Source organism: Peromyscus eremicus, chromosome 7 (assembly GCF_949786415.1).
Source record: "Peromyscus eremicus chromosome 7, PerEre_H2_v1, whole genome shotgun sequence".
NCBI lineage: Eukaryota > Metazoa > Chordata > Mammalia > Rodentia > Cricetidae > Peromyscus > Peromyscus eremicus.
The window spans coordinates 16,236,188-16,264,086 of record NC_081422.1 but is presented as its reverse complement, the minus strand read 5'-3'; the positions used below and the strand labels follow the sequence as shown (position 1 = coordinate 16,264,086).

Here is a 27,899-nt window from a genome sequence, read left to right as displayed (position 1 = left end):
TTTATTATGTATACAGTATGCCTGCATGTGTCCCTGCAGGCCAGAAGAGGGCACCAGACCTCATTACAAGTGGTTGTGAGCCACCATGTGGTTGCTGGGAATTGAACTCAGGACCTCCAGAAGAGCAGTCGGTGCTCTTAACCACTGAGCCATCTCTCCAGCCCGAGAGCCTATTTCTGAACGTTGCCTTCTACTTCTGCACATGTTCAGTCATACACCTATTGGGGACCAGCCTCAGCAGTTTCAAGGGTCTTGAAGAGCAGGGATGTCTGGCAGGCACAAGAAAAGGGCTTGAATACATGGGTTGGTGCAAGCTGACGAGTCTTGTCAGATCTGGAGATGTGCGTCTTCTCTGCCTTCTCCCAATCCCACTCAACCCCAGTCTTTTATTGTAATAATAAATAAATAAATAAATAGAGGAAATAGGGGATGAGAAAATTCAACAGGTGATTGGGTTTTTCACAATAGTTTCAAAAATTCTTTTTGGAAATCAGCAAAGTGTACCCCATACCCCTTGATCGCACATAGAAGTTTTCAGGCAGAGAACCAAAGCGTACCAGCTTATTCTTTTGCAGGTTGATAATTATCAGAACATCTGAGGCAATCACCCCAGAGGCCATCTACTTGTGGTTGCTCAGAAAGCACAGAAGTACAAGCAGTGGTTTAAGGTGCCAGACTGCCAGCTTCCTCTCAGCTTGAGTCCTTCTTCGTCACTCTGTAATTCGTCAAGTGTCTTTTAACTAGTTCTGGACAACTCTTGTCTTTTATCCCATCTATATGTCACTCCATCTACAGTTTTCTGCCACCAGCCTTCTGGGTTTTAAATGATTTCTTCTTTGGGACTGTGCTTAGCATGCAGAGGCAGAGTTCTCGGGTCATCTAAGGTTGAATTTTGCACAAGCACTAAATTTAATTCAGCCTGACTCTGTATCGCATCCCATACGCTATAATTCTGAACAATTGCATTCTGTATAATTGTTCCATGCCTGAAGAGCTTCCTCAGGCTTCAGGTTTTTCCTATGACCTGCATAACAGCTTTAACTCCTGCCACTGTCACAATCTCAATATCATTTCTAATTTCATGGAAACCACTGCAGGAGAGAGAGAAAATCATAAAGAACAAGTAGATTAGGAAGATTACAAGAACCAGTAACAGTTGGATGGGTGAGAACATGACATGCATACGCCATAAAGTCTGCCCTCGGGACACAAGGGTGGTTTTCTTCTGGCTCACAGAAGGCAGGCTTAGTAGAACGTCTGGCGGGGCAGGCCTGGAGGGATCGATGTCCTCATCTCGGGTACCTCCAGCACAGAATCCACTGGAGGGATCGATGTCCTCATTCTCGGGTACCTGCAGCACAGAATCCACTGGAGGGATCGATGTCCTCATTCTCGGGTACCTCCAGCACAGAATCCACTGGAGGGATCGATGTCCTCATTCTTGGGTACCTGCAGCACAGAATCCACTGGAGGGATCGATGTCCTTATTCTCGGGTACCTGCAGCACAGAATCCACTGGAGGGATCGATATCCTCATTCTCGGGTACCTCCAGCACAGATTACACTGGAGGGATTGATATCCTCATTCTCGGGTACCTCCAGCACAGAATCCACTAGCAACACTTCGGGCTTTTCCTGTGCCGTCTCTGGCATCTCCCCCTTTTTGTTTTAGGTGGAGGGTGCGAACATCCACCATTAGAGAAGAGGTAGTGGAACAAACTAGTCCTATGAGGACTGGAAAAAGCATTAAAACAATTAGAAAAAGACCTCCAGGATGGCAACATTATAGATGAATGTATTTTAATTCAAACTGCCAGTATAAGACTGCACCGAGGATGTAAAAGCAGCAGCAACCTCAAGAGAGGAGGAACCTACAGGTGACTTACTAATTTCAGCAGTTTGGTGATGTAAATGAGTAATATCCATAGAAAAGGAGGAATGATTCCAAACACCCTGAATATGTTTTTGGATAGTATCCCAGTTATGCTGGGACGCATTATACTGAAGAAGAGTGACACATCCATTTAAACATAGAGTGGCATTGTACTGCCAATCTCATCTTGATATTTTGTATCTCATTTTCAGTAAACAGTACTGTTCTTCCAAAGCATTAAGTTTATCCTCAAGACCTCTGTCTTTTCAGAATCATTAATTCCTGAATCATCAATGTCACATTAACATTCCTAGAGAGCTGATCAATATGATGTGTGGGATGCACCTCCTTCATAAGAGAAGTGGTAGACATAGGAAAAGAAAGAACTATACCTGTAAGTGTGATACCCAAAATAAGAGCAGCCACAAAGTCCTTAGGCCCAACAAGAGCAACAGTAGCTTGATGTAATGCTTCTAAGCCAGGAGTAGCAAACCATGTCACATTAACAGCAACCGGCAGAAGCAAAAAAGGAGGCTGATGCAAAATAAGGAAAATACCCTTAGGAGTGGAAGAAAGACAGTTAGATAAAACACAATACAAGAAACATGATAAATGTCATCGCCATCCGTCCCTGTAGAGAGAATGCTATATGGAGCACCCACACAGGCCTGTACAGGAGCAGAAGTTTGTTTAACATTGGAGTGTGGCCTCAGCAAAGTAACCTTATGTGTTGTCGTAAAAAGTCTAAATAAATTAAGTTGAACAGGAAATGATTGAGAAAGATAAAAAGGTTGAAAAACAGTGAAATCCAGCTAGGAGGATACCAGGCATTGGCAGGCGAAAATGGAGGATGAGAGTCTCCCTTTGTGTGGCGCAACTGAATCAAGCTGTGACTTGTAGTCAAAACCCGGACTGCTAACAGACCAGTCCTTCAGCAAGAAAGAGGAAGTATTGAAAGGTTTCGGAGAAACAGTCTTCTGTGCAAAACCACAAAACCACCAAAGCGGATAACCATCATCAGGAACCTTTGTCCAAGCACTCTCCAATTCCCCAGCATCCAAGCAAGGAGGTAAGCGAGAAGGAAGGACAGAGGGAGTCTGCTCAAAGGCTGAGCCCCCTCGAGGAGGAAGAAAAAGCTTCAAAAACCAAACATCTCTATTGTGAGCCTGATCAGAACGCTCTAACAGAGAAGGAAAATCAGAAATTAACTGCCGTTCCTGTAACTGAAAACATCCTGGGTGATTTAAAGCGACAGTAAAACAGATAGGAAGGACGTCAGCTAAACCAGAGTAGTTGTTACCTCTTTAAGCATCTCTTCTTTTAAGTATGTATTATTCTCTCCTCCAAGTAAATGAGTATTATTAATAGTAACCTTAATAGGACCATCCTTCCAAGTAGCATGATGAAAAAGAGGAGGATCAGGAAAATAAGTCCAATAATGAGCTGTAGGAGAAAGATCCACAGCAGCAAATACCTGCAATATCAGCAGTGAGAAAACAGCCCAAAGGATGCTGAGATGAGTCACCGGTATCCCCAACTTTTCCACGTTCTCCTTAGCCTGCTGAATTAATTCAAAAAGTCAAGAGTAGGTCATAACTGGTCAGGAGTAGGCAACGGGACAGGAGAAGTGCTTCCCTGTCCATTCAGACGAGCAGAGGCGAAAGTCAAAACTTTATCCAGCTGCTGGACCATATTAGGAAGTAGGCTCTGATGCTGCTTGCGATTTGGCCAGGGCTTTTTCCGAAGGGTCGATGGGATCAGCAGCATAGGGTCTAGTGACACAGTTTGGTATCCAAATTGGTGACTCGGCACTCTATGAAAACATACAAGAGTATCCTTTTTCAGAGGATAGTAAAATGCCTGAACCTTTTTAGTCGAAGAAAGTACATCTTTTTATTTCATCAAAGGTTTAGGAAGATGTTGGATTCTCAATTTTTTTTTATATTAGAACATCCCTCAGAATCTTTATTAAGGTAATTAAGCACAAAAAGTGCATGATGCAGCAAATGAGGAGGAGAAAGATACTTAAAGTCTCTCTCCTGTAATTTTTGTATTTGCATTTTTAACGACTGATTTAATCTCTCCATTATGGCTTGTCCTTGAGGGTTAAAAGGAATCCCAGTGGTTTGTTTAATGTAAAATTTGAGGCAAAAATCTTGAAAAGCCTTTCAAGTGCAGGCTGGACCATTATCAGTCTTTATATGTTTAGGCATCCCCATAAGTGCAAAAGCTGCAAAGAGATGCTGCACAACATCCTTATAGGCCTCTTCTGTCCTGGCTGTGGTAAAAAGTCCAGAGCAAGTGACCATACAGACACGTACATAAGAAAGCTTTCCAAAAGAAGGCACATGTGTCACATCCATCTGTCATAATATTCTAGGTGACAGTCCTCATGGGTTTACCCCAGAAGGGAGTGAAGTTTGGTGAGTGGGACAGTGAGGACAAGTTTTAACAATTTGTCTAGCTTGTTCTCTGGTCAAAGAAAATTGGTATCTCAGGGCTTGTGAATTTTGATGATGCAATTGATGGAATGCAATGGCCTCTTCAATAGGGTCCACCACCAAGTGAGTAAGCACATCCACTCGTCGGTTTCCTTCCACAGGCAGTCCTGGCAACAGCGTCTGTGCCGGCAGATGCCCTATAAAGTAAGAACTAGTTCTAGCCTGTACCAAGCTTTGAAGCTGGAGCAACAATGCATTAATTGTGGATTTATTCATATTAATTACTGTAGTTTTAATATTAGGAAAAAGATTAAAAATATAATGTGAATCAGTATATAAGTTTAAAGCTTCTTTACATGATTCAAATGCCTTAATCATAGCAAAAATCTCTGCTTTTCGAGCTGATGTAAATTTAGTTTTATCAATAACAACTGCAGCCTTGCCATTAGATGATCAATCAGTAAATATAAGATGAGCATTATTCAAGGGCTCATAAGAATATTTAGATGGAAAAATCAGAGATTGCAACTGTAAAAACTGTAGCACAGGGTGTGATGACAAATATAGAAGTGTCCCAGCAAAAGCTATTAATGCTACAGCAAACTTTTCAGAATTTGCCATTAACCAATCAACCTGTTCAGCAGTAAAGGGAGCAAAAAATCTGCATCTTTTCCCAAAATTTTTAAAACCTTTTTTTGGTCTTTAATTATTAACTGGGAACAGAGGTCATAATAAGCAGATAATACTTTTGGTCTGGATACAGGTAAATGTAACCATTTAAGAGGACCCTGTTTTTGCCAAATAACTCCTGTGGGGGTAAATCTGGTCCTTAGAATTATTAGACCACATGGTAAATCAGGGTCATATCTGTGTATTAGTTGATTATTAAGGGCTTGTTCTACTAAATGTAAAGCCTCCAATCCCTCTGGGGTCATGTCTCTTTGATTTTGGATTAGAATCCCCTTTAAGGATATCAAATAGAGATTTTAATTGTCTGGTAGTTAATTTTAAATATGGCCTTACCCAATTTATTTCCCCTAGTAATTTTTGAAAATCATTAAGGGTTTTTAAGGGCTTAATATCTAATTTTAAGGGTCTATGTATTATAACATCTTTTGTAATAATTCTGTCTAAACAACTATAAGGAGGATTCTTTTGTATTTTATCAGGAGCTATGTTTAAGCCATAAACCTGTAATTGAGTAACTAATTCTGTTAATGACTGCTCCAAGACCTGTGGATCAGAGCTGGCAAGCAGGATATCATCCGTATAATGACATATTATCACAGGAAAGGAGTTCCTGACCTTCTTTAAGATGTGGTCAAATTTTTGGCACAATGTAGGGGAATTCTTTATTCCCTGAGGTAAAACCTTCCATTGATATCTCTGATAAAGTCTTTGTAAAGTTAATTGGAGGAAGGCCAAAAGCAAATCTTTTTTATCATTTGGATGTAGGGGGATAGTGAAAGAACAATCTTGTAAATCTATGATAACGATGGAAAAAATTTTAGGTATAACATGAGGAGAGGAGAGTCCATGTTGTAAGGCTCCCACGTCCTCCATAGTGGCATTTACCTTTCTTAAATCCTGCAGTCATCTCCATTTTCCTGATTTCCTTTTATAACAAAGATAGGAGTACTCCATGGGCTAGTACTTCCTTCTAGCTGTCCTCTTTGCAGTTGTTCCTCTACCAAATCTTGTGTTGTCTGGATCTTGTGTCCATAAAGGGGCCATTGATCGACCCAGACAGGGTTGTCAGATTTCCAAGAAATCTTACCTGCTGTTAAAGCAGCAGCCCCTACTGAAAAGGCTGAAACCCCGTTCCATATGTATCCAGTTTTTGATTAACAGGGACTGGTTCAGTATGCCCTTGCAGGTTTTTCCTCAGCCTTTTTTTTTTTTTCTTGAAATCCCATTTTTTGCATCTGTCTGAGAACAGGGTCTGATGCAGAAATCAGATAGGTACCCATTTGATCCAGGATATCTCTTCCCCATAATGTAAATGGCAAAGAGGGTACCACATATGGCTGGAAGGTGCCAGCTGTTTCACCATCCTTCACTGCAGGATGGTGGCACTCTGAGCCACATTGGATGCCTGTCCTACCCCTGTAAGGGAGGCAGCAGTAGTCTGAACTGGCCGTGATGAAGGCCAGTCTTTTGATGAGATATAAGATACATCTGCACCAGTGTCCAAAAGACCACTCATCATTTCCCCTGTGACCTCTAGGGTCTTTAATGGCCTTTCCTGTTTAATGTTTTTCACCCAAAAGATATAATCACTGGAGCCGAAACTTGCATTGTCCCTAGGCTGCTGAGTAATATCTGTACCTTTTTTAAGATAAGAAAGTAAGAGCTGGGCTGGAGAGATGGCTCAGAGGTTAAGAGCACTGACTGCTTTTCCAGAGGTCCTGAGTTCAATTCCCAGCAACCACATGGTAGCTCACAACCATTTGTAATGAGATCTGGCGCCCTCTTCTGTATACATAACAAGTAAATAAATCTTTAAAAAAAAAAAAAAAAAGAAAGTAAGAGCAATTGTGCAATTCGTTGGCCTTTGTGAATCATAGTAGTTTTTGAATCTGGTTAAATAATGATATGTAGTTCCCTGGTATAATCAGAGTCAATAACCCCTGGTAACTTATTCCCTGCATTGAGGTTGAACTTCTCCAAAAAATGAATCCTACAGTCCTGTTAGGGAGAGGTCGAAAAATTTCTGTAGGGATTTTAACAGTCCTTGAGTCAGGGGTTAATATGACTGTGGTGGAGAAACCGAGGTCCAATCCTGCGCTCCCTGGGGAGGCCCTGTACAAAGAGTCGATGGTCCTTATGTGAGAAATGGGTTGTTGACTCCATTATTTGGGGGGCCTGGGACAGGGCCCATTTCTGGTTTCCCTGGTAAGGTGCAGGAGCTATTCCCAGTGGCTGCCCATTCTTACGAAATTTAGATTTACAATCTCTTTGCCAATGATACCCCTTCGGACAGTGTGGGCAAGGTGTAGCAGGAACTTGTACCATACTGGTGGTAACAAACTGAGTCCCCTGTCCTTGAGGACAGGTTCTACTAATATATCCAGTTGTTCCATGCTTGAAGCAAGCTCCAGGTGGTCCGGGGTGTCCCCCTTTTTGTTTTAGTTGGGGTGGCATCCCAGGTACCCTTCCCTGGATTGTAACTGCAAGAGTCATTCCTTGTACCAGAGAGGGAGAGAAAATCAGAGCAGATCATCTACCATCACTTTCTTTTATGTTTAGTAGAGCTGGACAAGTTCTGTTAGCATTTTCATACGCTGTTTCAGTATTTTATCAATGGCACCTGCACCGGCCACTGATTTCTCCACAACATCAATGAGTCTAGCCACAAAATCTGCATATGGTTCATCAGCTCCTTGCTTAACAGCAGACCACGGCTGGGGTCGGGAATCATTGGAGGGCAGTGAGCGCCATACTTGAATGGCAGCAGAAGCAATTTTCTTCAACGGGGGCAAAGGAATTTTAATCTGTTGGTCTACTGGGGCCCATTTTCCTTGTCCCTTATATAAGGAAAAGCCCAAGTCTTCCACCTCTTCAGGTTTAATATCTTTGGTGGCAAGCAAGGCCCTTATCTCATCATCATAAGCAGACCTCCACAGGAGGAATTGTCCCCCTGTTAAGCATGACCTGGCCAAAACAGTCCAATCTGTAGATAGCATGTGGCGTCCCGAGACATTATCTCCTAAGGAGAGGACATATGGTGCTGATGGCTCATATTTTGAGCAACCTTCCTTCAGTTCTTTAGCCTCCCATTGGCACTCCCTAGCCACGACTGTCACAGGGAAAGCAAGCGAGCAGCAGCTTCTCTCCTCGTGCCCGAGCTTCTGTCAGCGAGCCATGAGCAAGATCGTGGCCCAGCCTTTGTAAGGCCTTTTTTATTAGTGGTTTTTATTTTGAGGGGCTGTCTCAAAGGAGGCCAATCAGGATTAAGATACTTGGCCGCTTCTTCCTCAAAAGCATCCTCAGGATCTAATGGCTCATCATCATCATCATCTAAGGAGTCAGATTCTGAGTCAGAGTTTGAAACCTCAACAATACAAGCCTTATTTTCCTTTCACTGGTGGGGTCTTCCCTGAGGAAGCATACAAAGGCGATTTTTTTTTTCCTCAGTAAGAGGAGCTAACTCTCCCTCTGCTGCTGAAGTTCGCTCTGATGTGGGTAGTTCAGGCAACTCAGCATAAGTCATTGCTTGTTTAACAATGAACCAGTAAAGTAAAGCATTTTCTGGCATATCAGAATCATCAGTCTCCTCTTTGTGCTCAGCCAGCCAGTATCTTATATCATTTCCTACCTTTTTCCACAGTTTAGAAACTAGAGTTCCTTTTTCAGGTAACCAAGGGCCAGTTTTTCTAATAAAAATGATAAATTCTTCTAAACTGCCCTTTTCAAACTGAATTCCCTTTTTTAATAACAGTCTTCTTAGTATTTTCTTGTACATATGATCTTCAGTAGATTCTACCTGTCCCATTTTTATTAAATCCCTGTTCACCTTTCTCAGCCTTGTTCTTTGACTGAGGGGTCCGCGGTTTCCCCCGAACAGGATCCTTACCAGACCGGAAGCACAATACTTACCCTAGGGTCTTCCCTTCGAGCCCCACGTTGTTATGTGCCAGTTGCCGGGGACCAGCCTCAGCAGTTTCGAGGGTCTTGAAGAGCAGGGATGTCTGGCAAGTGCAAGAAAGGACTCGGACACATGGGTTGGTGCAAGCTGATGAGTCTTGTCAGATCTGGAGATGTGCGTCTTCTCCCCCTTCTCCCGATCCCACTCAACCCCAGTCTTTTATTGTAATAATACAAGGAAATGAGGATGAGAAAATTCAACAGGTGATTGGGTTTTTCACAATAGTTTCAAAAGTTCTTTTTGGAAATCAGCAAAGTGTACCCCATGCCCCTTGATTGCACATAGAAGTTCTCAGGCAGAAAACCAAAGCGTTCCAGCTTATTCTTTTGCAGGTTGATAATTATCAGAACATCTGAGGCAATCACCCCAGAGGCCATCTACTTGTGGTTGCTCAGAAAGCACAGAAGTACAAGCAGTGGTTTAAGGTGCCAGACTGCCAGCTTCCTCTCAGCTTGAGTCCTTCTTTGTCACTCTGTAATTCGTCAAGTGTCTTTTAACTACTTCTGGACAACTCTTGTCTTTTATCCCATCTATATGTCACTCCATCTACAGTTTTCTGCCACCAGCCTTCTGGGTTTTAAATGATTTCTTCTTTGGGACTGTGCTTAGCATGCAGAGGCAGAGTTCTCGGGTCATCTAAGGTTGAATTTTGCACAAGCACTAAATTTAATTCAGCCTGACTCTGTATCGCATCCCATACGCTATAATTCTGAACTTTGCATTCTGTATAATTGTTCCATGCCTGAAGAGCTTCCTCAGGCTTCAGGTTTTTCTCATGACCTGCATAACAGCTTTAACTCCTGCCACTGTCACAATCTCAATATCATTTCTAATTTCATGGAAACCACTGCAGGAGAGAGAGAAAATCATAAAGAACAAGTAGATTAGGAGGATTACAAGAACCAGTAACAGTTGGATGGGTGAGAACATGACATGCATACGCCATAAAGTCTGCCCTCGGGACACAAGGGTGGTTTTCTTCTGGCTCACAGAAGGCAGGCTTAGTAGAATATATGATGGGGCAGGCCCGGAAGGATTGATGTCCTCATTCTCGGGTACCTGCAGCACAGAGTCCACTGGAGGGATCCATGTCCTCATCTCGGGTACCTGCAGCACAGAATCCACTGGCAACACCTCAGGGCTTTTCCTATGCCGTCTCTGGCATATACTGATTCCCACAACACACAATAATAATTATTAATAATTACACTTTTACACCAAAACTACTAATAGTTTGTGGTGGTGGTGGTGGGTGCTAGAGAGCTGGCTCAGCAGTTAAGAGCACTTACTGCTCTTGCAGAGGACCAGTGTTTGGTTCCCAGCACCCACATGGTAGTTTATAACCATCTGTAACTCCAGTTCCAGAAGAATCCAATACTTGAATTTTCTGACTTCCTTGGGCACCAGGTATGCACATAGTGTACATACATACATGCAAACAAAATACTCAAAATACATTTGAAAAAAACTTATTAAAGAATTCATAGCTGGGTGGTGGTGGCGTACATCTTTAATCCTAGCACTTAGGAGGCAGAGGCAGGTGGATCTCTGTGAGTTTGAGGCCAGCCTGGTCTATAGAGCGAGATCCAGAACAGGCACCAAAACTACACAGAAAAACCCTGTCTCAAAAACTAAAAAAAAAAAAAAAAAAATTCTTATGTTGGGAGAAGAAAAAGGCTGGGAGCCGGTGTGTGTGTGAGGAGTGGGGCTGGGGAGGGGTTGTCCCCAGGAAAGAGGTCAGATCATGTTGCAGGAAGAACTGGAGCCTGGGGAATCATGAGGGGTACCACACACTAACCAGGACTGCTTAGCTATGCATGTCTCTTGCCCTCTGTTTAAATCTGAAGTTCATGTTAGGATCTCAGAGACAGGCTTGGAGGTAAAGGCCATTGTTTTGTTGGAGGTACAGGTCACACTTTTTTTTTTTTGGACAGGGTCTCTCACCACTATGTAGCTCAGGCTATCCTGAAACTTACTATTGCAGACCAGATATCCACCTGCCTCTGCCTCCTTAGTGCTGGGATTGAAGGCGTGCCACCACCACCTGGCCAATTGCTATTAATTTTTTTTGTCATTAAATTTTAACAAAATGTTTTTTTTATTTTTGGTTATGAGCCTAGGATTTAACAGGTGAGCCATCTCTCCAATCCCCAGAATTATTTTTTAAATACATAATGCTTAATGATGACCAAAAGGAGGGCTGGGGATAAAACTCAGTGGGTAGAATACTTGCCTAGCATGCACAAAACTCTGGGTTTGATCAGCATTACCACATACACTGGGCATGGTGGCACACATCTGTGTTGATTTTAGCACTTGAGAGATGGAGGTAAGAGGATTAAAAGTTCAAGGCTAAGTGAGTTCGAGGCCAGCCTGGGCTACCAAGTGAGTTCCAGGAAAGGTGCAAAGCTACACAGAGAAACCCTGTCTTGAAAAACCAAAAAAAAAAAAAAAAAAAAAAAAAGTTCAAGGCTAACCTTGGCTATGTGGTGAGTTTGAGGCCAGCCTAGGACATGAGATCTTTTGTTTTGTTTTGTTTTTTAAAAACAACTTGGGAGGCAGAGACAGGTGGATTCCTGAGTTCAACACCAGCCTGGTCTATAGAACAAGTTTTAGGTTAGCCAGGGGTGAAAAAAATTAAACATATGAAACACTATTCCTACCTTTTATTACCTAAGGAAGGAATGCTGTTGTACTTTCCTATAATCTTAAGATTTGAGAAACTGAATGAGAAGATTGCTGTGAGTTTGAAGCTAGCCTAGGCTATATAGTGAGATCTTGTTTCGGGCAACTAATCAGAAACCCTCAAACAAAAAACTGAAAAGATGGTTCTCTGAAAAGACCTATAAAATAGGTGTTGAATAGGTCTGATTTTGCTCTAGCCTTCCCTGTACTGGGGGAGAAGGCATGTCTTTTGAGTTCTGTATTTCCTACCATGACCTTGCTGTGGTTGCTTACTGCTTAAATTGTATTCTGAGATTCCCCCTGCCCAAATACCTTAACATTTAAGACTGGGATATAGGTCAGTGGTAGAACTCTTGTCTGCCCTGCATGAGATCCTGATTTCCACACCTGCAAAACAGAATCAAATACTACTAACAAAAATCTACCTGAAAACAAAAGAATTATTTTGGGACCATAAAGATGGCTCAGTGTTTAAGAACATTTGCTGTGGATCTGAGCCTCATGTGTCAAACCAGGTATCCAGTTAACACCTGTAACTCCAGTCCTAAGAAAGGATGGAGACAGGAGGATCGCTGGAGCTTGCTGGCTTTCAGCATAGCTGAGAAAATGTGAGCCCCAGGTTCAGAGAAAGACAACACTTTAAATGAATGGATGAAGAAAGATAGGAAAGGGCATCAGACACCTTCTGGCCTCTACATGTGCACATAAACAGAAGACATACAAATAAATAAGAAAATAACCATCTGCTTGTTGTACAAATAACTTTACCACTCATTAAAGATAAGAGGCTACCTGGAAAACAGGACCCCAAGAAAGACACGGGGATCGCCCAATGACAGAGAAATGGAATGAGATCTACATGAACAGCCTGGACATGAGTGGGGGTAGTGAAGGGCGAGGGTCGAGGGAAAGAGAGCTTGGGGGAGCGGGAGATCCCAGCTGGATCAACAACAGAGAGGGAGAACAAGGAATAGGAGACCATGGTAAATGAAGACCACATGAGAATAGGAAGAAGCAAAGTGCTAGAGAGGCCCACAGAAATCCACAAAGATACCCCCACAACAGACTGCTGGCAATGGTCGAGAGATAGCCCGAACTGACCTACTCTGGTGATGGGATGGCCAAACACCCTAATTGTCGAGCTAGAAACCTCATCCAACTACTGAGGGATCTGGATGCAGAGATCCATGACTAGGCCCCAGGTGGATCTCTGGGAGTCCAATTAGCGAGAATGAGGAGGGTTTATATGAGCGAGAATTGTTGAGACCAAGGTTGAATAAAGCACAGGGACAAATAGCCAAACGAACAGAAACACATGAACTATGAACCAATGGCTGAGGGGTCACCAACTGGATCAGGCCCTCTGAGTGGGTAAGGCAGTTGATTGGCTTGATCTGTTTGGTAGGCATCCAGGCAGTGGGACTGGGTCCTGTGCTCATTGCATGAGTCGGCTGTTTGAAACCTGGGGCCTATGCAGGATCGCTTGGCTCGGCCTGGGAGGAGGGGACTGGACCTACCTGGACTGAGTCTACCAGGTTGATCTCAGTCTGTGGGGAAGGCTTTGCCCTGGAGGAGATGGGAATGGGGGGGCGGGCTGGGGGGAGAACAAGGGAATCTGTGGCTGATATGTAGAACTGAATTGTATTGCAAAATAAAAATAAAAGAAAAATTCAGATAAGGAATACTTTGCTTACCATACATGCATCATAATTCTTGGTACTTAGAATATATATATATATATATATATATATATATATATATATATATATATGTATATACACACACACACATATGTATTTATTTGATTGAAGTGTTGTTTTGAGAGTCAAGCTGACATAAAATATACCAGCACAGTAATATTACTGAGATCATATACAATTATTATAGAGGATTTACAGACATGTAAAGGAATCATGAAGAAGATAAAAATTACCTACTATCTCATTACCCAGAGATAGTTGGTCAGCTGGTACAAGTGCATGTATGTGTAATCATTGTGGGGTATGGTAGAATTTATGATCTGTAATGGGGATCATATTTGTAGCTATTTCGGTATCTAGAAGATACTTCTTTGTGTTGCCTTGATATTCTTATTTTATTATGGACTTTTTAATGGGACGAGTATAAATTTTTGTCTTTTAACTGTGTTTGGATAGTTGCTGCTTATCCCTTCTGTTTCACCATTCCTGGACAACTGTAGTCACCATTCTACACTCAAATTAGACTTTTAAGGTCAAGGCTGCACATATGAAGAAGATCATGCAGTGTTTAAAAAAAAAAAAAGATAAGAGCAAATTTGCATACTAATGAAAAAACTCTTACCTGCCTTCAAGTCCTGCATCATCATTTTTTAACTGGATGGTAAATGAGCAATTGCTAATGTTCTCTGGATATAGATCTTTTCCTGTTTTGTTCTGTTTTAAAATTTATGATTGTTTTCTCTCTGTGTGTATGTAATGCATGATGTGGGGAGAAGGGTGCACATATCACTTCACGAGTGGAGATCAGAAGACAGTTTGTAGAGTTGGTTCTTTCCTTCCACCTTTACATGGATCCTGGAGATCCAACTTAAGTTGTCAAGCTTACATGTTTGGAGGCAAGTGGCTTTACCTGCTTAGCCATTTTGCCAGCTCCCTTTTTTTTTTTTTTTTTTTTTTTGAGGCAAGATTTTGTTTTGTATCCTGGGCTAGCTTTGAACTTGCAGCATTCCCCTGACTCAGCCTCCCAAGGACTGGCATGTAGGTGGAGTTTTCTGTCCCTCCAGCCCACTCCCAAATAACCACACAGCGACTTATTATTAATTATAAATGCTTGGCTGGTAGCTGAGGCTTGTTACTAAATAGCTCTTTCAACTAAACCCATATTTCTTATCTATGTTCTACTGCATGGTGGTACCTTTTTTCAGCATGGCGTGTTCATCTCCTGCTTCCTCTGCATCTCGCTGGTGACTCTGCCCGTCTTCATCCTCATACTCTCTTTTTGTCCACAAGTCTTGCTAAACTCTACCTGCCTAGCTGTTGACCATTAGCTCTTTATTAAACCAATGAGAGCAACAAATTTTCACAATGTACAAAAAGATTGTTCCACAGCACTAGCATTGCAGTCATGCACTACCATACTTGGCTTTGAATGTAGGTCTTTTTAGGGCAGTTGTATTTACTGTGAAGGCTGGTTATAATGATAATTGAACACATACATGCACACATACACATACGCACACACACATACACACACCTTGCACAGTGTGCTACATAGCATTCCTCAGTAAATGGCAGTTAGTATCACTAGAATTCATGTTTCAGAGACATGTTAATTAATGATTGATACTACAGGAATCCTAATGGTTGTGTACAACAGGTAATGGAGAGTGCTTCTGTCCACTGAAACTCAGCAGCTGCACTAAAGTGATGATAACCCCAGTCAAAGGAGTATTCAGACACACTTCCATGTTACAGAATGGCAGCAGCTGATTCATCCCATGGTAAGGTCTGATGATTCTGTGTCTTAGAAGAATTCCTAAGGTTCCCCCTAGGGATTCCTAGCACTGTAGTCTGGGTCAGAATAATTTATGTTGCTGATTCTTTATATACTTTAAAAAGATAGTTCTCAGGACTGCAGAGATGACTCAACTGTTAAAAAACACTTGTTGCTCTTGCAGAAGACCCCAGCTCCCAGCACCCAAATGGTGGCTCACAACTATCTGTAACTCCAGTTCCAGGGGACCAAATGCCTTCTTCTGACCTCTGCAGACATTAGGTACACACGTGATGCATAGACATATATGCAATCAGAAAACTAGTACATGTAAAATTTAAAAACAAAAAGGTAGTTCTTTGAGAAGATACTCCATAGGTAACAGCTGTGCAAATTCTGAGTTGGTCTGCCTTGGTCCTGTGCCAATGAAGAGTGGGTATTTATATGATTGGAGTGTTTCCAACCAAGGAGCTAGTATTTGAAATGTGCTCTAAGGATTTTGTTATATTTGGGTTTTTTTTTCTGTGTGTGTGTGTGTGTGTGTGTGTGTGTGTGTGTATACATGTTAATGTGTATGTGCACATTGGTGTGTGCATGTGGAGATCAGAGGTCCACATTGGGTGTTTTCCTCAATCATTCACTGCATTACTTTTTTTAAAAAAAGGAATCTTTGTTTGTTTCTTTCTTTGTGTGTTTGTGTGTGTTTGTATATGTATGTGTATGTGTGGACAACTTTTAGGAGTCAGTACTCTCTCCTACCTTGTGGATCTCTGGAATTGAACTCAGGTTGACAGGTTTGGAAGGAAGTACCACTTGCTGGCCCACAGGGATATTTGTAACGTCTCTGGGGTGTGTTACAAGGGAAAAGGTGAAGTCTTCATTATAAGTTTTATAATCATGACAAAGTACCATTTTTTTGTTTTAGATATTATTTGTTTTTATATGTATGTGTGTCAATGCATCATGTGTGTGTAGTGCCCATGGAGGCCAGAAGATGGTGTCAGATGGAACTGGACAGTTGTGAGGTGCCATGTGGGTCCTGGGAATTGAACCTGGGTCTGCTAGAAGACACATCTGTGCTCTTAGTCACTGAACCATCTCTCCACCCCCAACACTTTTCTTTTTTGAGATAGGGCCCCATGCAGCTCATGGTGGCCTTGAATTTGCTAGGTAACTAATGATGGCCTTGAATTTCTGATCCTTTTGCTTCCACCTCTTGAACTGGGCTGACAGGTATGCACCATCATACCCATTTTTATGCTAAGATGGAACATGGGTCTCCATGCATGCTAGGCAAGTACTGTACTGACTGAGCTCCAGCTCCAGCCCTGATAAAGTAGTGTTTTCAGGGCATAAAGCTGCTTTACTTGTGAAATGAGGCTGTTGTTAATAGTTAACCCTAATAAGCAGCATTCCTTGTCATCCTTCTTTCAGGTTGTAGATGGGACAGGACTGTTCTAGCATTCTGTGGCATGTAGGGGTGGGGAAGAGCACGTGTGTGTGTGTGTGTGTGTGTGTGTGTGTGTGTGTGTGAGAGAGAGAGAGAGAGAGAGAGAGAGAGAGAGAGAGAGAGAGAGAGAGAGGTGAGGAATGAGTGAGAGAGAGGGAGGAGAGAGGGATATATTGAGAGACACAGAACAAGAAAGATGGAAAATAGGAGGGAGACATCAGTATGTAGTTAGATTGATTACATAAGGCTTTTGTAGTAGGGTGGAATGACTTCTGTGCCTTTGAATGAGATTCTGGACAACTGAGTGTTCATACCTGCTTCCTTTTCCTTAAGATCTTTCAGGGGACTCAGTCTGCCTTCAACAAGAAAAGGTATCAGCAGAAAGGATGTTGATTGACTGCCTGACAAATTATCAGGTAAAAAAAATACACACATATACACACTTTCAAAATGTTCTACCTGGGGACAGTTTCCTCTGGACAAACTTGTCTCTAGAGCAAATAGAGCCTCACCTAAGGATCTTGTTCCCTGTTCTGGTTTCCTGGGAGTTAGAGCCTGCCATAGTTTGCCTTCTGTTGCCCTGATAAACATAAGGAGGTGGGGAGAGCAAGGGTTCATTTCAGTTTACAATTCTCAGATCATCATCCAGCACTGAGGGAAGCCAAGGCTGGAACTTGAGGCAGGAACTGAAGCAGAGACCAATGGTGGAATCTGTTTCCTGGCTCATGCCCCTGGCTTGCTCAGCTACCTTTCTAATACATCCCAGGCCCACCTGCCCAGGAATGGTACCACCCACAGTAGGCTGGGCCTTCCTTCATCAATCACCAATCAAGAAAATGCCCCACAGGCCACTCTGATGAAGGCAGTTCCTCAGTTGAGACTCCCTATTCCCAGATATGTCTAGGTTTGTGTCAAGTTGACAGTGACTGTGACAAAAAACTTTCCTGTTAAGTGAGTTGGAAACTTACAGTTAATCTTGATTTTTCAGTAATAACCTGGTTTTACCTTCATGGTGTCAACTCATGTTTCTTTCTTTTCTTCTTTCTTTCTTTCTTTCTTTCTTTCTTTCTTTCTTTCTTTCTTTCTTTCTTTCTTTCTTTCTTTCTTTCTTTCTTTCATTTTTATTTTTATTTTTTAGATTTATTATGTATGCAGTGTTCTGCCTGCATGTGTCCTTGCAGGCCAGAAGAGGGCACCAGATCTCATTAGAGGTGGTTGTGAGCCACCATGTGGTTGCTGGGAATTGAACTCTGGACCTCTGGAAGATCAGCTAGTGTTCTTAACCTCTGAGCCATCTCTCCAGCCCTCATTTTGTTTGTTTGTTTTTATTTTTGGTTTTTCTAGACAAGGTTTCTTTATGTAGCCCTGGTTATCCTGGAACTCACTCTGTAGACCAGGATGGCCTCAAACTCACAGAGATCCACCTGTCTATGCCTCCTGAGTGCTGAGATTAAAGGTACATGCCACCATCGCCCAGCTTCCTCATGTTTCTTTTATTATTACATTTGTGTGTGTGTGTGTGTGTGTGTGTGTGTGTGTGTATATGTGCACATGAATTTGTAGATATAAATGTTTATATGAGCACATGCCACAGTGTGTGGATTCAGAGGACAACTTGCAAAAGTCAGTTCTCTCCTTGCATCATGTGTGTCTGAGGATCACATTCAGGTCATCAGGCATGGTGGCAAGTGACTTTACCCACTGAGCCATCTTGCTGGTCCCTGGTCAACTGATTGTTTCTTCCTTTGTTAAGTTCTCTGGTAGATGATAGGATAGATGACAATTTATTTTTCTACAGACATTTATTCATGTATGCACATTCCTCACATCTTTAGGAAGTGCTGGCTACTGTGCTTAATATAGAGAAATATGATATTTTCTTGTGTACTGCTAGTACCAGTTCCAGTTCAGCAGTGGCATGTAACTTGAGGAAATTAAGAGAGTGGGAATAGGGCTGAGGGTGGAGCTCAGTGGTAGAGTTCTTGCCTAGCATGCCCAGTCAGGGTTCCGAGTTCCATCTAGCAAGGCAAAAAGGTGGGTAGGGTCCTGAGGAGATGGCTGAGTGGGTGAAGGGCTTGTTGTACAAATACAGGGACCTGAGTTTTGATCCCCAGCACCCATGTGAAACTTGGCATGGCTGTATATGTCTATAATGTCATGTGAGTGGAGACAGGCAGATTTCAGGACTCTCTGGTCAGCCGGTCTAGCTGAAACAGCAATTTCCAGGTTCAGTGAAAAACCCTGTCTCAGAATATAAGGTGAAGAATTCATTGAGGAAGTCATCCCAACATCAACCTTTGGCCTTCACATGAACTTGTACAGGCAAGTATACCTATCAGTATACATGTATATACAACACACACACACACACACACACACACACACACACACACACACACACACAAGAGTTTACAGAGGATTTTATAATGGGGCCAGGAAATCTTCTATAGAGGATGGGTCCTGCTTCCTCATCCTCCCATGTTCATTAACAAAGATCTTATTTGGCTAAACCCAGCATGTCTTCAATATTTCAGGAGTTAGTAAGCTTTGAGGATGTGACTGTGGACTTTACCCAAGAGGAGTGGTCCTCACTGAACCTAGCCCAGAGAAGCCTCTACAGAGATGTGATGCTGGAGAACTACCAGAACCTGGTGTCAGTAGGTAGGTCTGCTGTTGCTCCCTGTAGCCTCTCATGGACTGTGTTTCAGGAATGGTGATGGTAGTTCTGAGTAAGACACAGCTCAATCCCTAAATACATAGTTTTTTGGTTTTTGCTTTGCTGTATTTTGAAACAGGGGGTCTCATTGTAGCCCTTGATGGCCTGGAACATGAGCTGTAAAACAGGCTAACCTCAAACTCACAGATAATACCCTTGCCTCCGTATTCTGAATGCTGAGATTAAAAGTATATACCACCCTAAATATGTCTTAATATACTGGGGTAGTTCTCAAAAAGTCCAAGTCTGTATATATTTTTGCTGGGTGTTGGTGGCTCATGCCTTTAGTCCCAGCCCTAAGGAGACAGAGGCCAGCAGGTCTTTGAGTTTGAGGCCATCCTGGTCTACAGAGCGAATTCCCAGGGCATCCATGCTACACAAAGAAACTCTATCTTGAACCCTGCCCCTCACTCCAAAAAGAGAGTATATATTTTCCCTTTCCATGTTGATAGGCTAAATTAGAGACGTCAGTATAAAATCTTATATCATTTGTGTGTTAATAAGTTCTCTTGGAGTTTAAGAGATGGCTCAGTGGTTAAGAGACCTTCTTGAGGACCTGGAGTGGGGATCCAGTACTTATATAACAAGCGGCTTGTGGTCTTGCACACACCTGAAACCCTAGTATAGAATGGGGGGAGGTTGGATATGAGGATCACTGAGGCTTACTGGCTCCCAGCCTAGCTGGAAAAACATAACCCAAGGTTCCAGGAGAGACTGCCATAAACAAGTGAGACAGAGTGACAGAAAATGGCACCCAACACCCCCTTTGTCCTTCGCATGTGGGCACAGGCATGCACACAGATGTGCATATACCATGTACACATACACCACACATCCATACCCGCAAATGCATATATTTAATTAAGGAAGGGGCTGGGGAGATGACTCTGTTAGTAAGGTGGTTCCTGCTCAAGCAAGAGGACTGCGCTAGATCCCCAGCTCTCATGTAAAAGCCAGCTGTGATACTGACCACCACATACACAGAAGCACACCCACAGACATGAGCACTTATACACGCATGCAAAACAATAAGTAAATTAGAAAGTTTGATTATCTTGATGACTGTGATGAACAATACTATATATGAACCACTTGTAGTTAATTTCCCTAGAGGAACAAAGATCTCTTTGTTGCAGTTCTATCTCTCTCTGTCTCTGTCTCTCTCTCTGTCTCTGTCTCTCTCTGTCTCTCTGTCTCTCTCTGTCTCTCTCTGTCTGTCTCTCTCTCTCTCTCTCTCTCTCTCTCTCTCTCTCTCTTGCTTTTGGTTTTTGAGACAGGGTTTTACTGTGTAGCTCTGGCTGTCCTAGAACTCACTCTGTAGACCAGGCTGGCCTTGAACTTAGAGATCTACCTGACGCTGCCTCCTGGGATTAAAGGCATGCACCACCACTGCCTGGCTGTTGCAGTTCTTACTTCCTGTTTGAATAAAAGTCAAATTCTGGGTTAGATATGACTCAGTGGTCAAGCACCTACCTATCACTTGCAGGGCCCTGGGTGCAGTCCCTTGTACTACAGAAAGAAAACTCTGGTGCTTTGTAAATGTGTATGTGACTAAATTAATTGGGGTCTTAGGCTCCAGAGCAAATTGAACTTTTGAGGCATAGACAGGTGGTACTTGTATTATTAGTCCCTTAAAAATAATATATGTTATCATTACCACTCTAATTCCTAGTCAGGGTTGATGGCACACTTCTGGAATTCAAGCATGTGGGAAGCCGAAAGAGGACTATTTCTGTGAGCTTGAAGCCAGTGCTTGTCTCCAAACACTGGAGAAAAAAAGCAAAAATTCGGATTCGTGAACCCTGGGAAGTTATGCCATTTTCTGTCTGTGCCTTCTCACCAATGTGTCTTACCTTGTGCACAGGATATTCGCTCATCAAACCCAGTCTGGTCTCTTGGTTGGAACAAGAAGAGTTTAGTACAGGTCAGAAGATAGTTTTCCCAGGTCAGTATTCTTGGAAATTCTTTTTTTCTTCTGAGATAGGGCTTCTCTGTGTAGCCCTGGCTATCCTGGAACTCACTCTGTAGATAAGGCTGGCCTCGAACTCACAGAGATCTGCCTGCCTCTGTCTCCTGAGTGCTGGGATTAAAAGTGTGTACCACCATCACTGGGCTTGGAAATTCTATTTAATGTAAGTTCAGTATGTTTGCAACTGAAATAAACTTAAAATAAAAACAACTCTTGTGTTGGACTGGAGAGACAGCTCAGTAGGTAAAGGCATGTACGGCTAAGCCTCACAACTTGAGTTCAATCCCTGGGACCCACATGGTGGAAAGAGAGAACCAACTCCCAAAGTCCCCTGACCTCTACTGCATGCTGTGACACATGTGTATGTGTGCACACATACACTCAGTATGTGAATGAATGGATGAATGAATGTTTAAAAAAAACCTTAAAACCCTTGTATATGTATGTGTGATGTGTGCATGTATGGGTTGCCACGGTGTGTATTTTGGAGTCAGAAGGCAACCTTTGGTGTTGGCCCTCACCTTCCACTGCGTTTTGACAGTGTCTCTGTTTGCCACTGCATGTGCCAGGCCAGCAAGGTTCAGGGGATTTTCCTGTCTCCGTCCCCATCTTGTCATAGATATACTGGAATTGCAGACACATGCTATCATTATTTGAGTTCTGGGCATCTGAACTCAGGTCCTCACACCTGTAAAATAAGACTTTACTCCTTTTTAACCAGCTCAGCTCCTATAATGAAGTTCTTCAAGATAAAATTTGTCTCAGAACTCTGAGGCAAGAAGGAAAATCTTCAACTTCAAATATTCTTTTAGTTTACTTATTGCTTTGAGAGATTTTTCTACTTAAATTTCCCTGAAATTTTCTACTCTCTTTCCCTTATAATTTCTTTCTGTTTACCATTGGTTTTAATTTTTATATAATTAACTTTTAATATGATCTAAAAGTTTGATCCAGTGTTATTGTTTTTGCCTGGCATGATGGCCCATTGCTGTGATCCTTCTATTCAGGAATCTGAGGCAGAATGGTTATGAAGTCAGCATAGTATGAGCTGTGTAGTGAGTTCAAGGCTGGGCTGCTTAGTCTTAAAATAGAACAGAAAAATAACCTCATCTGTTTCTACTTTTTTCTACCTTTTAAAATTCAAAATAAAAATAAATGAGCCTTATTTTTTAAAGATAATTTATTTTTATTTTATTTGTATTGGTGTTTTGCCTGCATGGATGTCTGTGTAAGAGTGTCAGATATTGATGTTCGAGACAGTTTTTAGCTGCCATGTTGGTGCTGGTAATTAAACCTGGTCTTCTAGAAGAGCAGTCAGGGCTCTTAACCATGGAGCCATCTCTCCAGCCCAAGCCTTATTTTTAACTCCCGTTTTCCATTTCTTTCTCTTAACATTTATTTTTCTGTTTTACTTCAGAATGGAAAGTGCAGCTTGAAACCAAATGTTCAGCACCCCAACAGGAATTTTTGAGGGATAACATATCCAATGGGATGCAAATGGTAAGAATAAAAAATTTGTCTTATTTTTATTCTCAAAGAAAGTTAGCGGCTAGAGTTGTGTCTCTTGTACAGTACCTAGTTGGCATGCTTGAAGCCCTTCGAAGGAGAAAACTAGGAATCCCATTAAAGGAGGTTTGAGAGAAGCAGATAATACACAAGAGCAAGTGTCTGAAGAAATAGTATTAAATTGTGCCCGTGATGTGTAATGAAACTCACTGCTTCGGAATTCACACAAATTACATCTTTTTCTTGGAATGGTACAGAAATCTTTTTTTTTTTTTTGGTTTTTCGAGACAGGGTTTCTCTGTGTAGCTTTGCGCCTTTCCTGGGACTCACTTGGTAGCCCAGGCTGGCCTCGAACTCACAGATATCCGCCTGGCTCTGCCTCCTGAGTGCTGGGATTAAAGGCGTGTGCCACCACCGCCCGGCTAGGTACAGAAATCTTTTAAAGATTAGACTGGATAACAGCATTCTGGAAGAAGTGTTTAATCACACCACTCGAGAGCAATTCACGAGTATGAACTGTATGCATGTAGTGAAAAATAATCATAATGTTTTGTTATCAAATGGTTATAACCTTACCAATTGGCTGCAAAAAAGAAATGTTGTTCTTCCCTTTTATCAGCAGACAGGAAGCCAGAATGGAAGGGAGCGCTGTAACTGGACGAAATCTGGAGACTTCTTCAGTGAACTCTCATCCCTTAAGACACATATGGAAACTCAAACTACACAGGATAATTATGACTGTAGTCAGTATAGAAAAGACCTTGTAATGCTTCAGAAGAAAAACTGTGCTGGTGAGAAACTTTCTGAGTTCAATCAGAGTGAAGAAATCTGTATGACCCCAGTTAAGGTTAATCAGAAAATTACCACACAAGAGAAATCTTTTGAATGCAGTGACTGTGGGAAGTCTTTTATTAATCAGTCACACCTTCAGACACATAGAAGAACTCACAGTGGAGACAGAATTTATGATTGGAATGAATATGGGAGAAGTTTTATAAACTCAAGACTTTCTGTGCTTATAGAAACTCTCAATGCAAAGAAACCTTACAGATGTAAGGAATGTGGGAAAGGCTATAGATACCCTGCATATCTAAATATTCACATGCGAACTCACACTGGTGAGAAGCCCTATGAATGTAAGGAATGTGGGAAAGCCTTCAATTATTCCAATTCATTTCAGATACATGGAAGAACTCACACTGGGGAGAAACCCTATGTATGTAATCAGTGTGGGAAAGCTTTCACTCAGTACTCAGGCCTTAGTATACATGTAAGATCTCACAATGGCGATAAGCCCTATGAATGTAAGGAATGTGGGAAAGCCTTCCTTACATCCTCACGACTTATTCAACATATAAGAACTCACACAGGAGAAAAGCCTTTTGTGTGTGTCAAATGTGGGAAAGCCTTTGCTATCTCTTCAAATCTTAATGGACATTTGAAAATGCATGCTGAAGAGAAGACATGTGAGTGCAAGATTTGTGGGAAAGCATTTGGATATCCTTCATGTCTTAATAATCACATGAGAACTCACAATGCCAAAAAATCATACACATGTAAGGAATGTGGGAAGGCCTTTAACTATTCCACCCACCTTAAAATTCACATGCGAATCCACACTGGAGAAAAACCCTATGAGTGTAAACGGTGTGGGAAAGCCTTCAGTCATTCCACTTCATTTCAGATCCATGAAAGAACCCACACTGGAGAGAAGCCCTATGAATGTAAGGAGTGCGGGAAAGCCTTCATCTGTCCCAGTTCCTTCAGAATTCATGAAATAAGTCACACTCACACTGAAGAAAAACCATATAAGTGTCAGCAGTGTGGAAAAGCCTACAGTCATCCTCGTTCACTTCGAAGGCATGAAAGAAGTCACTAGCGAGAAGCCTAGTGATGTAAGCTATGTGAGAAAGCCGTTATTTGCTCTAGTTTACTTTGAAGACATGATGGTACTCACACTGGAGAGAAAATATTAAAATTATATACATAGCTTGGAGCAGTGCTGTGTGGTAGCTGCTCAGGAGGCTGAAGATGGGGGATAAATTTAAAACTATACTGGGCAACACAAATACTCCATGTCAGAAAAATTAAAATGAATGCTGGCAAGATGGCTCAGTGGATCAAAGCACTTGTGAGTGTCTGACAGCTTGAATTTGATCCACATCCATGTAAAGTAGACAGATATAGTGGCATGCATCTGTGTTCCCAGCAGTCCTACAAGATGGGAGGCAGAGGCAGGAGAATCACCTGGAAGCTTGCAGGGCGGCTAGCTTGGAGTATGCAGCATGGCAGAAAGAACAAGAGAGACCCTGCCTTGCCTCAACAAGGTAGAAGAACCAATGCCCTAAAGTTGTCCTCTGACCCCGTATGTTTACCCACTTCCCCACATATGCCACAGTAATAAATACAATTTCAAAGAATTGAAATGAGGGCTGTTGAGACGGCTCAGTAGATAAAAGCCTTCTCCATACAGTACTGACAACTTGTTTTCTATCCCTGGTTCCCCACAGTGGAAGGAGAGAATTGGCACTTAACAGCTGCCCTGCGATCTCCACATGAATGCTGTGGCACACATGCCCTCTTGCCAGTCTCCAAGAGTAATAGATTTTAAAAACTGAAATGAGAGACTGTAGAGATGGCTCAAACAGTTACCAGCACCTGCTACTCTTGCAGAGGACACAGGTTCTATTCCCAGCATTCACATGGCAACTCACAACCATCCATAACTGTAGTTTCAGGGCATCTGGCACCCTCTTCTGGCCTCTGTGAACACTCAGCATACATAGAGTGCACATGTGCAGGCAAAACACTTATACACATAAAGTAAAGATAATAAAAAGAAAAGGAAGTTGCAATGAGTCCTGTTAGGTCAGAGTGTCTGATGTCCTCAGAAGGTTAAGGTGCAGCAGGATGCAGAGAGAAGACCATGGGAAGTCTTCAAATGACCTTCTGCAAATGAGACAGATGGCCACCACATGTGTTTCTACTATGACCTCCAGAGGAAACTACCTGAGTTATGCTGATCTTTGATTTCCAGCCTCACAATTGTAAGAAATAAATAACCATGTTTAAGCTACCTGGTCTGTTACTTTGTTGCATTAGCTCTAACAAATATATTCAATATGAATGAACCTTTGGACTACCCAAAAGTTTTAGTTACATGCAGGTCTGATTGAGTGGCCCTTATTTGTATAACCCTACAGTTTTTGAGAGGTGGGAGTGGGATTGAGTGTAAGACCTGTGTGACACAGCAAGGTCGTGTCTGTCTGCTGTGTTTTCAAACATTTTTCTTCCATATCACATCTTTACAAATCAAATCAAGGGGTGGGGGCAAAATGATGGCTTAGCGGTTAAGAGCATTTGTTAGTCTTCTAAAGGACCTAGTATTTGAGTCCCAGTGTCCACATGGTGGCTTATAATCATGTCTGTAATTCCAGTTCCAGCTCATCTGATGCCCTTTTTTGGCTCCTGAGGGCAAAATACAGTCATGTGTTGCACATAAATACACGTAGGTAAAACACTCATGCACACAAAATAATTAATAAATCTTTTTTTTCTTTTTTGAGACAGAGTTTCTCTGTGTAGCCCTGGCTATCCTGGAACTGGATCTATAGGCCAGGCTGGCCTTGAACTCTCAGAGATCTGCCTGCTTCTGCCTACTGAGTGCTGGGATTAAAGGCGTGCGACACCATTGCCCTGCTGGATAAATCTTAAAAAGACAAATAGCATGAAAATAACGGCACACTAATATAATCCTAACACTTGGGGGGATGAGGCCAGAATGATCAGGAAGTCAAGGCCAATATTGCCTACATACTGAGTTTGAGGCCATCTTGGGTGCCATGACACCCCATCTCAAAACAAAAATAAAACCAAGTGTTGTAGTGCACACCTGTCATCCCAGCACTCAGGAGGTGGAAGCAGGAGGACTAGGAGTTCAAGGTTACCCTTGCCATGGTTAAGTTTGAGGCTGGCCAGGGCTAACTGAGATCCTGTTTATGGTGGTTTGAATGAGAAAGGCCCATGTTTGAATGCTTGGTCCCCAATTAGTGTAACTTTGGGAAGGATTAGGAGATATGGCCTTGTTGGAGGAGGTGTGTCACTGGAGGTGGGCTTTGAGGTTTCAAAAGCCTATGCCAGGCCCAATATATCTCAGCCTGCTGCCTGCAGATTAGAGTGTAAAGCTCTCAGTTACTGCTCCAGCATCATACCTGTCTGCTTCCCAACATAATAAATGATCATGGCCCTCTAAAACTGTAAGCAAGCCTCCAGTAAATGCTGCTGCTGCTTCTTTTTTAAATAAGAATTTCCTTGGTCATGGTGTCACAGCAATAGAACAGTTACTAAGACACTGTCTCAAAAACAAAAGACACATACCTGTCAGGGGAGATGCTCATAAAGGTTGTTTTCACAGCGCATGGCCTATTCATTGTATTCCAAATGTTTTGACCCCTGCATTTTCTCTAAATATGGGAAACTTGACTGTATAATTTGTGGTTAAGGGGAACTGCATAACTGTTAAGCCACCTCTGTAGCCCGCCAATGAACTTTATAACACACACACACACACACACACACACACACACACACACACACACACATATATATGTATGTATATAACATATATGGAATGGAGTATAGCCAGATGTTTCTCTGGTCCTGCCTGGCCCCGAGGTCCAGACGAATCTCTCCCACCTGTGGTCCCATAGCTGCTTATGAAATAATTACTCAGAGGCTTGTATTAATTACAAACTGTATGGCCTATGGCTCAAGCTTTTTGATAGCTAGCTCTTACGTTTTTTTGGTGTGGTGTGTGTGTGGGGGGGGGGGGTTGAGACAGGGATTCTCTGTGTAGCTTTGGAGCCTTTTCCTGGAACTCACTTTGTAGCCCAGGCTGGCCTTGAACTCACAGAGATCCACCTGCCTCTGCTTCCCAAGTGCTGGGATTAAACTAGCTAGCTCTTATAATTTAACCTATTTCCATTAATCTCTCTCTTGCCACGTGGCTTCGTGGCTTACTGGTACTTTGACATCTTACTTCTCCTAGTGGCAGCTGGCAGCGTCTCCCCCAACTCCACCCTTTGTCTCTCTGTATCTCTGCTTGGATTTCCCACCTGGCTGTAAGCTTTCTTGCCAT

General features: G+C 42.4%; 1 protein-coding gene and 1 long non-coding RNA gene across 9 annotated transcripts in view; one reads left to right on the top strand and one right to left on the bottom strand.

The window, feature by feature from the left end:
- The window catches only part of LOC131914752 (zinc finger protein 426), a 35,658-nt gene extending 9,819 nt beyond the window's left edge, over positions 1–25,839 (top strand). For 4 of the 6 annotated variants that reach the window (XM_059267385.1, XM_059267389.1, XM_059267386.1 and 1 more), the window contains 6 exons: positions 15,005–15,128; positions 16,905–16,987; positions 19,106–19,232; positions 21,152–21,232; positions 22,674–22,756; positions 23,382–25,839. In XM_059267385.1, the coding sequence (XP_059123368.1) occupies positions 15,104–15,128; positions 16,905–16,987; positions 19,106–19,232; positions 21,152–21,232; positions 22,674–22,756; positions 23,382–24,641 (1,659 nt within the window). In that variant the 5' untranslated portion in view covers positions 15,005–15,103 and the 3' untranslated portion in view covers positions 24,642–25,839. Of the gene's footprint in view, positions 1–15,004; positions 15,129–15,305; positions 15,404–16,904; positions 16,988–19,105; positions 19,233–21,151; positions 21,233–22,673; positions 22,757–23,381 lie in introns of those variants that run through there. The other 2 variants (XM_059267391.1, XM_059267390.1) reach the window with 2 other exon arrangements.
- Positions 237–9,023, bottom strand: LOC131914754 (uncharacterized). Of its 3 annotated transcripts, none has more exons than XR_009380186.1 (2): positions 8,914–9,023; positions 237–3,434 (listed from the first exon to the last, which is right to left on the bottom strand). It is a non-coding gene; the product is annotated as an uncharacterized LOC131914754 (long non-coding RNA). The 3 variants fall into 3 exon arrangements; XR_009380184.1 differs by having other exon boundaries at positions 237–4,511; positions 8,914–9,022; XR_009380185.1 differs by having other exon boundaries at positions 237–3,686; positions 8,914–9,022.
- Positions 25,840–27,899: the final 2,060 nt, after the last annotated feature.